General features: G+C 34.6%; 1 protein-coding gene across 2 annotated transcripts in view; it reads left to right on the top strand.

Moving 5' to 3' along the window:
• MTDH (metadherin) overlaps nt 1–12112 on the top strand; it is a 33558-nt gene extending 21446 nt beyond the window's left edge. The window contains exons 9-13 of one of the 2 annotated variants that reach the window (XM_087749206.1): nt 1328–1452; nt 2017–2136; nt 4582–4701; nt 8650–8806; nt 10437–12112. In XM_087749206.1, coding sequence (XP_087605332.1) covers nt 1328–1452; nt 2017–2136; nt 4582–4701; nt 8650–8806; nt 10437–10507 — 593 coding nt within the window. In that variant the 3' untranslated portion in view covers nt 10508–12112. The remainder of the gene's footprint in view (nt 1–1327; nt 1453–2016; nt 2137–4581; nt 4702–8649; nt 8807–10436) is intronic. The other variant, XM_087749214.1, reaches the window with a different exon arrangement.
• The last annotated feature ends 439 nt before the right edge of the window (nt 12113–12551 follow it).

Below are 12551 nucleotides of genomic sequence, written 5' to 3'. Positions count from 1 at the left end.
AAGGGAAGCACATTTCAGTTAATCATTTGAAAGTAATCAGTTTTACATATTATCAAAAGCATAATTTATTCACATTTCTGAGCATAGAATGTTTATGGCTATAGCTTCTGTTAATAGAGTAATTTGGTTGTAGATGTCAACTGATTGACATGTGCGCTAATATAAGTGGGGAAATAATGGAAGTTTAGGCCAATGTGATACACACATACACCTTACTGCTTTATCAGGTTCAGGACAAGGAAATTAACTGTATGTACAAATACTACTGATCTTTATTATTAATAAAAAAGAATTTTTTTCTTGAAGCAACTAATGAAAGGGCAGTAAATAAACCGTGAAGTGTTATGTTGGGCAGTAATTGTTTTTTCAAATCAGTAAATTTTAGTGTCCAAAGTAAGTGTAAATGAGGTAATATTTTTATATGAAAGCAAGAGGTTGAAAAGTATTATAAGTAATCTTAAGATCTCTTAGTGTATTTTTGGTTTCATAATGTTTGCCAGTAGATTTAATTGGTAATTACTGCTTTTCATTTTGACTTAATTTTCAAATGTTTAAGCTGAATCCCACTGTAGTTGGCAGACCAAGTTTGCCTCTTCTCCTTCAATTTGGCAGAAATATTTCTGACACTAATATAAACATGAAATGAGAGATGACCTTTTTCAAAGTGTTCTGTTTTAAAATCGGCTTGCTGTAACTTTCTACTAAACAGACAGTCCAAGTCTTAGTTTTTCCCTTCAGATATTTTTAATCTTTATATAACTGATCCTTTAAATCTGTCATTCCTGTGTGACAACATGAATATGTGCCATGATAAGTGAACAACAGCAAAATGGAGTAGGGACTTAGAGTCTTAGAAAAAATAAGGTTATTAAAAAAATGTGTTACAGGATGACTTTTGGCTCAGTAAGATCTACGCTTCTAGATATATCACTTGTAAAGGATTCTTACTAAAGTAAGATTGATCAGTGTTCCAGTTCGTCTTAATTTTTTCACAAACTAGGAAGAAAGTTTAAGGTAGAGAAGAACTCTTAAATTTGTCCCCCTTCACATAGTCTAGAAAAGTACCTCAAAGCAATTGCATCTAGCTAGCTGCTGCTGTGACTAGTTTGTAATCCGATTGCTCTGTAAAATAACCAGGTCTTACTCATTACTTACAAAAGTCTTCCACCTATCATTAAAATCTTTGTTTTTTCAGAAATACAGGAAATGAATATTTATATCTTGAGAACAATAAGTGTTTTTTTGCATAGATTTTTTTTAAAAAAACTGTCAAAGAGCACCTGTGAAGTAAGGAGACATTCCTGAAAAATTTTTTTAATCTTTGTAGATGGACTTTCTTCATCTGATCCCAGCTCTGATTGGAATGCACCAGCAGAAGAGTGGGGAAACTGGGTAGATGAAGAAAAAGTTGCTTCTGTTCCTCAACCTGAAGAGATATCTGATGTTCAGAAGGTAAAAGGTGATATTTTCTCTTTAGCTGCAAGACTTTGCCCTTACCACTGCCATTTCTTAAAGTAACTTAAGGGTGGTGATAAAGGTAATCTCTCATCTCTTTTACACTGATAAGAGTAGCACAGTTGTGTTTAATGTGTACACAGAGAAGGAAAATGCTGAAAGTTCTTATTGAGAATATAGAAGCCACTTAGCTCCGTGTCAAATCTTACTGTCTTACCATAATATATGGATTACCTTATCATTGTAGGCTAAGAGAGGATTTAGATCTGTTTTCATAAATAGTTCTTAACAATATTTAATTCTCTCTATGAAAAACAGCATTCCCATGCTGCCAGTACATGGTGCTCTGTTGCCTTTTTCATTCCCAACTCCTGTACCTATATTACCAGATAGCATGTAAAGAATGTGGTCTTCCTAAAATGAACTGAACAGATAAGATTGTGTTCATTTGTACTTTTATATTGAATTAAGTTCCTTAATAGCTATAATTTGTGTCTAGTTTATAGAAGGTATGTTTCATTGTCATTTTAAATGCTGAATACCTTGTATTCTGATATGAAGGCCTCAGATAATGAAAGAGAAAAAGCAGAGCCACTTCTTCAGAGTTCTACAAGTGGCAAATCCAAGAAAAAGAAGAAGAAAAAGAAGAAGCAGGGTGAAGAAGCTAACTCTCCTGCACAGGTAAATGGAACAAAATCTGGGTAGTCTGAAAGGCAATTGTGAGGAATTCACAGAATCACCTTATTTTTGTATATTAGCGTCTTAAGCAAAAATTATTTTGGGGGAGTTAATTTCCTTATGGTATTGGATTGTCTACTCTTGTTTCTCAAGAGTTAAAGTAATCCTTCTCTTACTAGTACTTCCTTTATTTTTAATTATTCCATGTTTGACTTTTGAATACAACATAGTTTTGCTGGATTTATGGAAAGCATGAAATATGTGGAAAATGTTTATCCTGAGTTATTTATTTTCTATCAAATCAACATTCTGTACTGTAGAGATGCTTCCAGGAGGAACTTTCCTCTGCCTGGGAAGCCGCCTTCTCCTGTCCTTTGAAAGACAGCTGCCTTGGTGGACTTAGCTAGCTAGGAGAACGAGAGAAATTGAAGTGTTCTCTTAGGCTGTCTTAAAGTACAATTCTACGAGAATATAGTGGTTTTCTGAAGTACCGTCATAGCTTGATTTCTGTGAAATAGTAAGTATCAACGCCTTGAACTCAGTAGGTGGAGCTACTCTGAGAGTCAGATTTGAATGAGATAAATAGTATTTGCAAACGGAGGATGGCTGGAGTTTTCTGTATTACTTAAATAGCTTTTGAAGAATTACATTGAAACAGATTTGTTGTAAAAATAGCAAAAGCAGATTGCACTTCACTTGGCAAGTGAATCATGTTTGAATAGATGAAAACTAGTACTTTCCTAATAGGAAAAAGCTTTTAATAGCTCATGCTCAGAATACATCCTGCTTCTGCTTTGTAGTGACAGCCATTCATAATTCTTCACAAAATGTTAAATGCTCAGTTGAATCTGACTAGGTGAATTGGAGAGAGGGGGAAAGCATTACTTCAGTCATTCTTGCTTTGGATTTGCTTTTTATGATTATCATGCTTTCAGTCTGAGATTTTATTAAAACTATTTCAGAAGATTAAATTCCTATTACATAGAATTCTTTTAAAGTTGTCTGTGTGGAGGTGGATGCTTGTGTCTATTTGCAGTGCAGTTTTTTGAGGCAAATTCAAACAGGGTACTAGGACTGCAGCTTTTTTGTAATTGAAATCTGTCATGTTCTAGTATCTGCAATGACTCTAAGTGTAAGTCAAGGTTAATAGGCTATGGTTAACAGGTGTTTGTGGATGTCTTGCATGGATCTTAAGGTCAGTGAGTGCATTCTGAAATTTTTTTTTTCCCGTTCCCTGTGAGCTGCCTTTTAAGTTGTATATGTCAGATGGGATCCTACTGTCCATATTCACATGATCAGATTAATTTATTCTACCCATTGGTCTCCAACCATTCTGATTTTGTTGCTTTTTCTTTCAATCCATCAGTCTATGAGATCATCAGTTTAAAGATGAGAGTTTCTCTGTATTAAATTTTTATGGAAAATTGGGGGGTGTTGCTTGATAGCAGCAGACAGAACTACTAATACATCACAGATAAGTTATCCTTGTTATAGCAGTTTAGTAATTTAACTTGCCAGTCCTACTTCAAACTCAAAATTTGTATATTTATCCTCTGAAAATTGAACATGTTCATTAAACAGCATCATCTTTCTCACTGATTATACTTAAGTGTTCACACTCATGTTTGTTGTTGACTTCAGTGTTTGTCAAGGCAGTGGAAGCCTCTTCAGAGCTAGATGTAAGGCAATATATATATATATTCTTTCCTGTCAAGAATCAACAGACTTAGTCTGTGACTGTGTTTTCACAAGGTTCCAGGGGAAATTAGTGAAGAAACAGTGTTTCAAGAGGTACTTCCAGCTTGAAACCAGAGACCTGTTTTCTGTTTACTGTTCACCACTACAGGATTCTTCTGGTGCTATAAACAAATGTAACTACTCTAATTCCTCCTGTAAAATGAAAACTTGCCACCATTAGAGTGTTTAAGGAGTAAAGGTTGAGACTCTTGGATACTTAGTCATGGCAGACTAAATTGGGTTGCAAAAATATTATTAAAGCTTAATATATGATAGAAAACTGTACAGGTTAATATACAGAGCTTGCATTTAAAAACATTTAACTTGTAACAAAGCACAGAACTGAGAGCAGTGAAGTCTCATCCTGATACTTTTGCAAAGTTTTTGGAGTAGCTTCAGTTTAATTTCACATCCTCATAATTTCACAGGAGTGTGAAGTTCATTCAGAGATTGGGATTTTTGTTAGTAAATTGCATGAAGAATACTGCTTTCTGGGCTTTATTGGGTTCTATGGGTATTTTTGTATTATGTCATTCTATAAATTTTGAGTGTTAGCATAGGCTAGTACTTCAATTTGTTTTTAGATAGATTTTCTTAATTACACAAGCTGATTATGGCAACAAAATGTGCAGGGAAGAAGAGTCAGAACTTTACTGTAAACACAGGCTTTTTTTTTTTTTTTTTTCCTCCCTCCCACCCCCCCTTTTGTAGGAAACGGAAGAACTGGATAGAGAAGCTGCAGAGGAATTTCAGGAGGATACCTCAAAAGTTCAACCACAGCAGGAAATAGCTTTTTCTCTGAAGACCATAAGTACTAGTGAACCAGCTAAGGTAGGGATACAAAATTGGGTTTATGTTACAATTTCTGATTTAGAAGTGCTCAAAGTCCATTGAAACGTTAATTTGTATGGGTAAGGTTACAGTAAGAATATTGCTTCAGGCTGTATGTTTATGAATATAAAGGTGATTGAGAGGTTGAATTTTAGGTGCAGGTCAGTTATGAGTTTCAAAAAGGATGTCTACTCTGAAAAGCAGTACCTTCTAAATTAGTAGTCACTTTCATGACTGTCAAGTTATGTTCTTGTTTGAATGTTCAAGCAATAGTTTAAAACTCTGAAATCTGGAAACCTAAGAACTACTAGGTCTGAGTACAAGACTAATAGCATATTTTACTGTTTCATTGCAACAGAATGAAGTGTTACTGACTTACTATATTCTGAGTTAAATGCAGTCTAAATTTGATTTTTAATGGCTGTGCTGAGCTTAATGTTAAAGACTGAAAAGTTTTTATTTGAACCAATTCACAAACTGACTGTTTGGTTCAGCTCACAGTTGAAACAAATATTCTAGAGAATACAAGTTCTCTTTAATCTTTCTTCAGCTAGCAGCTTTTTGAGATACTGTTATTCTACAAGCATGACATTGTAGGAAGAAGTTAAGTATTTAATATTTCCAGTGGTATTGGTTTTGTGTTCCATAAAGAGTGAACAAAAGCAGTGAGACAGCACTTTGGTACCACAGAATATCTGTCAGAATATTGAGTTTTACTTTTTAATTGCTCAGCATCTGTTTTATAGAGATGATAAGGTCTTAAGATTCAAATGAAGATATTATTAGAATGGAATCTTTTATGAGAGGCTGCAGGTCACCAAAGAAAAAGTGCAGAAAGTGTTTATTGAGGACATGTGCCTTGAAAAGCACATTCAGATATACTTTTAGCTTATTCTAAATATCCCGCATTGAAGTAGAGCTTTTTCTATAATTATTTAGTTTAGGTTCAGTTCAGCCTTTATTCAAGGTTAGCAATAGCTACCTATTCTATCTGACTAGTGCATAGTTGTTTTTTATGTGGTTTTTTTGAAGCTGTGTGTGAAAAAAGACATCTGCCTAAGTGTTCAAGTGGCTTTATTCCTGGTGGTGTGTTTTTTTTTTTTAAAAACCTTAAAAGCAACTACATTGTTTTGTGTTGGAGGCCATGGTTGAAAATGTGTAGACAGAAAACTCATATTTGCATTGAGACATCAAGGTGGGTTTTTTGACATCTAGAAAGAGGTATACTGGTGCATCCCAAAAGGCTAGCTTTTGCTGTTCAGAAATCTAAGTTGATTTGGGAAATACTTTTCAGCTACATGTAATGATTCTTTTGATCTGCAGTTAGATATTTTATTTTTTTCTCATGAGGTATTGGCACTACCAAAATATCAGCCTAGTTTCAGTATACTTTGCTCAGTTGTTTAGTGTTTAAAACCATACCCACCTTCCTAGGTGATTTGATGGCATCAGCTCTGATGTAGACCTACACTGAGCGCTATTTTTTGGGGGCTCGAGTGCTCCTGTTACTCTTGAGTCCTAAATTCAGTCTGTTCATATATAGCTGTGTTAGTGGCAATTTTGTGAAACAAGACATAGCTTGTATTAAACTTGGTGTGGGGGCAAAGGACAAACAAAACTATTACCAACAACGTTCTCTGGAATTTAGTTGTACTTGATAAAGGACAATTTGTGAATTGTTGTATCTGACAATGCAGATGGTGTATCAGTCTTTATCAAGTCTCCTTGCCATCAGATTTGGTTTCATTGTAATTTCACACGTGCAAAGATGCCTTCTGATGTTGTTTGACTTAGCTGTTCTAAAAAGTTTTAGAAAAACAGTCTGTGACTGATGTGTGAAATGGATGACTTAAGTTTCCAAGGTAGGTAATCTAGTCTTGAGCAAATGCTCCAAGACATGAGAACCAAATATGAGGAAAAATAAAGTAAGTACAAATAAGTTACTATCCAGAATATCCTCATAAAGACCAGAAACAGCTGACTGCTGAACATTTCTGGTTTTTATATGCTGATGATATTTTTCCCATATACAATGGGCTGTGTGGAAACCTTTGGCATTTTATCAGCAGGCACAGGTTTTACATGAAGAAATCTTTGGAAATCCTTCATTTGTAACAGTTTCACAAGTCACTACTTCATTAATAAAATGTAGAATTATGCATGTAACTATTTATATTATCAAATAGGCTTTATTCACTGTTTCAAGTTTCCTTTCTGAACTGATGTGTTAACATATAGAATATCCTAGCGAAGAGTAGTACCCAATTCTTAATGTTTGGTGTAGCTATCCACTTCCTCTCATCCAAAATTCAGATGGAAGTATGGTATTTGGAAAAATGTCCAGATAGTGCTGTATGTACACGTTTGCAGTAGTACTGCATGCTTTAACATTCAAGCTGCAACATGTTTGTTAGTCAATTAGACAGCTATATGCCATTTCAACCTTAATTGAGTTGTTTTACCTGCAGGTGGAGAGTGACTCTGTCCTAACAAAACTGATACCAGTGACCTGAATCAATTACCTTGTGCAACTAGGAACTTTAAGTCCTTCTGTTTTAGAGGCCACATCCATTTTGTTAGAGTTCACGTATTTATGTAGTTGATGATTGCTAACCATTAGACAACATCAGAATGGCTGAGCTTGGAAATCCTGTAGGATGGGAGTTCATTTTATCAGCATGGTTGATATTAAAAAAAGAAAGTCAAGATTACCATGTTTTCAGTAGATTAAGAGAAATACTGCAATTATAGTTATTAAAAAATTGTTTCAGTTGATGTGTAAGGGCACAGCAAACTCCTCTGTTCATAAAAGGTTAGAGAACTGCTACCCTCTAAATTTGTGTTGGGTTTTTTAAAGTTGTTTGACTTCTTGCTCAGTATGATATGATTAAAAAGAAAAGTAAAAAAAGTGTATCTCTCTGCTCTTTTGTATGTTCCGACTAAATTTTTGAGATGCTTGCATTACAGTGATGGAAGCAGTACAAACTGGTGACTATAATGTAGGATCTGTGTACATCCACATCAAGGGCTGGATGTAGACTTCACTGTTTTGTGTGATAGTTCCAGGTCCTGGCTGTTGTGGCACAACTACAGCCATGACTTCTTAATAACATCCTAATGTTTGGGGTTTATTACTTGACTGAGGTACTGTTTTCTAATACAGTTTTATTTGAAGCCTTTTGTCAGTAGGTCCCTGCTGTGGGATCATATGTTTTTTACGTTCTGACTTTCCTATTGGAATGTCAAAATGTTTTTTTTTTGCATTTTGACTTCTGTTTTATTGTACTTTAATTCCAATAAGTGCTACATAGTAAGCTACAGTTACATCTTGTCTCTGTAGTGGGAACTTTCAAAATAGACTGGTTAACTGGAAAATACTAGGAGTATCTTTTACTTGGCAGTTATTCCTACAGTAGTTTCCACTGAAATATGTTCTGACTGCTCTCACAAATATCTGTTATTCTAATATAAGCATACAGAGTGTTTTGAGCAGTTGGTAGGAATGACTGCAAATGCTTTCTAAATATTATAAAAGTTTGATTTATTTTGGTGTTTGAGTTGCTTATTTGGACCTATACAGCTTGCCTGTTTGCCTTGCAAACGCATACATGTCACCGTCTTGCATCTCTTCTGAATCTAGATTCTAGAATTCTAGAATCTTTTTAGGATCTTGGTGATGTTTAGATTGTTCTCCCTTTCTTCGCATGTCATGTATTTTAAAGAATTCATTTGTGTGGTTTATTTTTGCTTGTATGCAACTAAAAGTTTTGGCACTAGATGGCAGTCATAGTCTTGGAGCCTTGATTTAAAATGTTGAAGGATTTTAATATTGGCTTAATTTTTCAATGCCATCTTTCCAGCAGCTACTAAGTATACTGCCATATAAGAGTGTTTTACTGTTGCATGACTTAATAAACTTTTGGAAACTTTTTTCTGTTTTTCAAATAGCCTGAGGAGGCTCCTTCACTTGCTGTTTCTACTGAGCCATCTGTAATTGTATCAGAGAGCGATTCTGACAAGATCGCTTCCCAAGTGCCACAGATGCTGCAAGAGACAGATGTTTCTAGTCCCAATATTAAGCAAAACAGTGTGCCTCCTCCACAGAGTAAGTATCTCTCAGTACAATTCATTCGTCTGAATTCAGGGTGTACTTTTTTTCCGTAGAGCCTATATAGTCAGAATGCTTTGCCCTGAGGTTTGGCTTGAGTGCCATATCGGGTCCTTATGTATTTCATTTATATATATCTTGCCGTATTTTAGCTTTCATTGAAGTACTTTGACAAATGTGCTTTCACTGTGGGGAAAAACTGGCTTTGTATGCTTGAATGACTGAAAATGTCTGTTGGCCTCGTCCAGTCCTTAATAGACATTTGGATGTACTCTTCACCATCAGGACTGGAGCTCCATGCTGTGACTAAGTAGTTCTGCCAGCACTGTTTCAAAGGCCTGCTTGCGAGTCTTCACTGGAACAGATGGGTACTAACATAGCAGTTGACAGGATGTTTAGCTACCAGAAATTTGGAAAAAAAATATAAGCAATTCTATTTTTCAACCTATCAGGCTTTTTTGACTTCTCAACTTAGCTCATTAACATCATCTTCCATATGCTTCTATGAAATCTAGTAATCGTGAAGGAAAACAGTTACTAATATGGGAGCAGAAAGGTGTTGGGTGATGCGCTTATTTTTGTTGTAGCCTAACAGCACATATATCAGGCTGAACTACTGCAGGTATATTGCTTTTTAAAAATATGCTGTGCCCAGAGATGTCAAACATATCCTCTGTTGTACTCGGCGAAAGTGCTTATACTGAAGTACTCACCCAGTAAGACAGAAAAATTAGAAGGGAAGTCAGGATATGAAAGGCATTGCTTTTTTTTTTTTTTAAAAAAAAGTTGTTTGAATTAGGCTTTTTAATGAGATTAATAAATACTGATATTTCGTAAGAACTTCCTGGTTAAGTGTTGAAGTACTAAACCAGTTTTTAATGACTGCAGAAGAAACCGGATGATTTCATAATATTAGTCTCATTCAACTGCACCTAATTGGCCTCTTGGTTTTGAATATATTAAACAGAATTTTTCAAGTCAATGTGTCAACTTAGAACTTTTTGTTCTGGTTCTAAAATATGAAGGCTCTTGTGACTGACTCATGCCTCAGTACTTGAGAGAACATCTTTTATGTTCAGCATATAAAATATTTTACCTGATTTGCCGCTTCTGGCAGCCAGCATGTTTTAAGGCAATCTGTTTTAATAAAACAACATAGTGCTCTTTATTTTATTATGGATTTCCTGTAACCACATCTCCATGTAGTTCATTATTTTTAAAATTACTCTTCTGACATGTCACTTATATTTAGTGGTTAAAAACAATGTAATCTGCTAAAAGTGAACAATTAATGTCAATTGTGTACATGTACTTTATTTCCAGTTAGTCAAAAAATAATGACCATACTGTAAATAATACACTTACAAAATGAATTACTTTTGTTGTGTATCACTCTTCACATTTGTGGTGTAAAAAAGTAGGTTGAAATGAGCAAATGGGGGTTTAGATGCACTTCAAATTAGACTATTTGGGAGAAGCAAGTAAATTTAACTCTCCTTCAAAAATCACGCTAGTTGATTGTTCTGAATTGCTTCATAATAATATGGGGTGTACTATCCAGGATTTTAAAAGTCAATTCTGTGTAAACTTCCTCAGTCCTAACACTGTAGTTATGTTTTGTTTTTAGCAAAGTCTGAAGAAAGCTGGGAATCCCCCAAACAAGTTAAAAAGAAGAAAAAAGCAAGAAGGGAAACGTGAACTTCCTGAGATGGACATGTGTTGCTGAATACTGTCATGAAGATTATGCTGTTTATGCAATAATTTGTGAACATGTACAGAATTTTATATAAATTTCAAACAATTTTTAAAAACAGAACTGCTGTGAACACAAACATCTTTAAAAAGAAATCAAAGGAAAGTAACTATGATATAGCAAACAGAACATGCTACATCTGAAAGACATTCTGAAGAGTCTGTGTTTTTCCAACTTTTGGAGAGAGATCTTAATTAAAAAAAAACTGGTTTTACAACACAGTGCCCTGTTTACAACAGATTATACTCTCATCTACAGCTGCGGATAAAAGATTAATTTCAAGGAAGGGTTTTCTGTAAAAATAATTGTCTGTACAATAGTGGGTGTTTCTTGCCTCTCTTATGAGTGATGCATTAGAAGCACAGAATGTTAACCATTTGAATTTGTTTCATGCCTAAATCAAAGTGCTTTGATTAAATACATAATCTGCCATATCTTTACAGTAAGTTGGTTAGCAAGTCTGCTAGCTATTACAGGAATCACAAGTGCAAATCATTAACCATTTGTACAGTCAGACCTTAATGGTTTATTATATGAAGTTAACACAATAAAACTGCTTTGGGTTAAAAGTTTGAGAATGTGATTTGAAACTTGAGTATGGTTCATGAAGTTATTTTTGATAATGTCTATTACCTTACTTGAATTGTTGAAGATAACAGTATATTTTTAAGAATGCAGTAATGTGCATAAAATTGGTTTCCTCCTTCATTCCCTACAGTTTTTGGTTGATTCAGACTCCCATCTAAAACTGTATCCTTTCAACTTTTAAACTTACGGAGTGAATTGAAATCAAGCGTTCCCTTCCCTTAACACTTTTGAACTTACCATACCCAATTCTGTTCTGCCATACCCAATTCTGTTCTGTTCTCTGTTACTGAAACTCTGAAGAAAGCAAAACGGACTCTTCTCACTCACAAATTATTTGGGATTTCAAAGATCTGTTGGAGAACTGGAGTGGCTTCAGACAGCTTTAATTGACATTGTCAAGACCAGTTATCAGGAACACATTTTTTTACTGCCTTAACCTGTAGTATGTAGAATGTGTCTAGACTTCTGGACAGGAGTTAGTGTTTTTATATAAAAAAAAATAAAAATTCATGCAAGTATAGCAGTTGTAAAATAAAGACCATTTCCCGCTTGAAACTGTTAATTAAAATGGTGTTTAAGATGTGTTGTCATTTTCAGGCACTGTGTAATTACATGGTATCAAACTGGCAGATGTGTTTGTGTCTGTAAGGTGCATGCTCAGCCATGTACACTGTAAATAGCCTTTACAAAAATTTGATTGATAAGGATGGTAATTAACATCACCTGGTAAATTCGGTTAAAGAAGAGCCAAGATTTTTTTAAAATGATTGACTTCTGGTTTTGTGGCACAAACAGAATTGTTAACAGCTGTAACACATGGTACTGATCAACAATCTTGTACTCTTACTGTACTTGACTGCAGTTCTAATAAATGGATACTAACTTGCACAGGTATTAACCCCTGTATATCAGGAACATGTGACACTCTAAATTGATTTGTTAAAATAAATTGAGCATATTGACAGTATTGATTTATTTACTGGGAGGGAGTAATGCCTGAGACTGATGCCTGTCAAGATTCATGTAAAATAAATTTAGAACTGAAGTACAGCTTTTCAAGGAGTATCTTAAGGCAAACACGAAAATAGGATATTATGAAACCATGCAGAGTCCTTTGCATGTAAATAATATTTTAATTTTACTTGTCTTCTTCATAGTAAAGGTTAAAAAGAATACCCTTTGAATTCAGGTTTATTATCTATGTCTAAAATGTCTGTTTCCAATCTGTATGTTGTGCTATGAGCCTCTTTTGTAGAAAATACGAAGATTTTATGTAATGAGAGAGACTGCCCCCAAGGGCTTTCACTGCATAAATTGTTTTGGTGGTTTTTTTTCCTCTTGAGGATAAAATTGGTGATATTTCTGGGTTAGTAAGCTCTAGCTCTTGAATAGCTTGTCATT

This window comes from Nipponia nippon, unplaced genomic scaffold (genome assembly GCF_047370975.1).
Source record: "Nipponia nippon isolate SJK-2023a ecotype South Korea unplaced genomic scaffold, ASM4737097v1 scaffold_1, whole genome shotgun sequence".
Classification (NCBI taxonomy): domain Eukaryota; kingdom Metazoa; phylum Chordata; class Aves; order Pelecaniformes; family Threskiornithidae; genus Nipponia; species Nipponia nippon.
The sequence above is the reverse complement of the archived record's forward strand: the minus strand, read 5'-3'. Positions and strand labels throughout refer to the sequence as shown.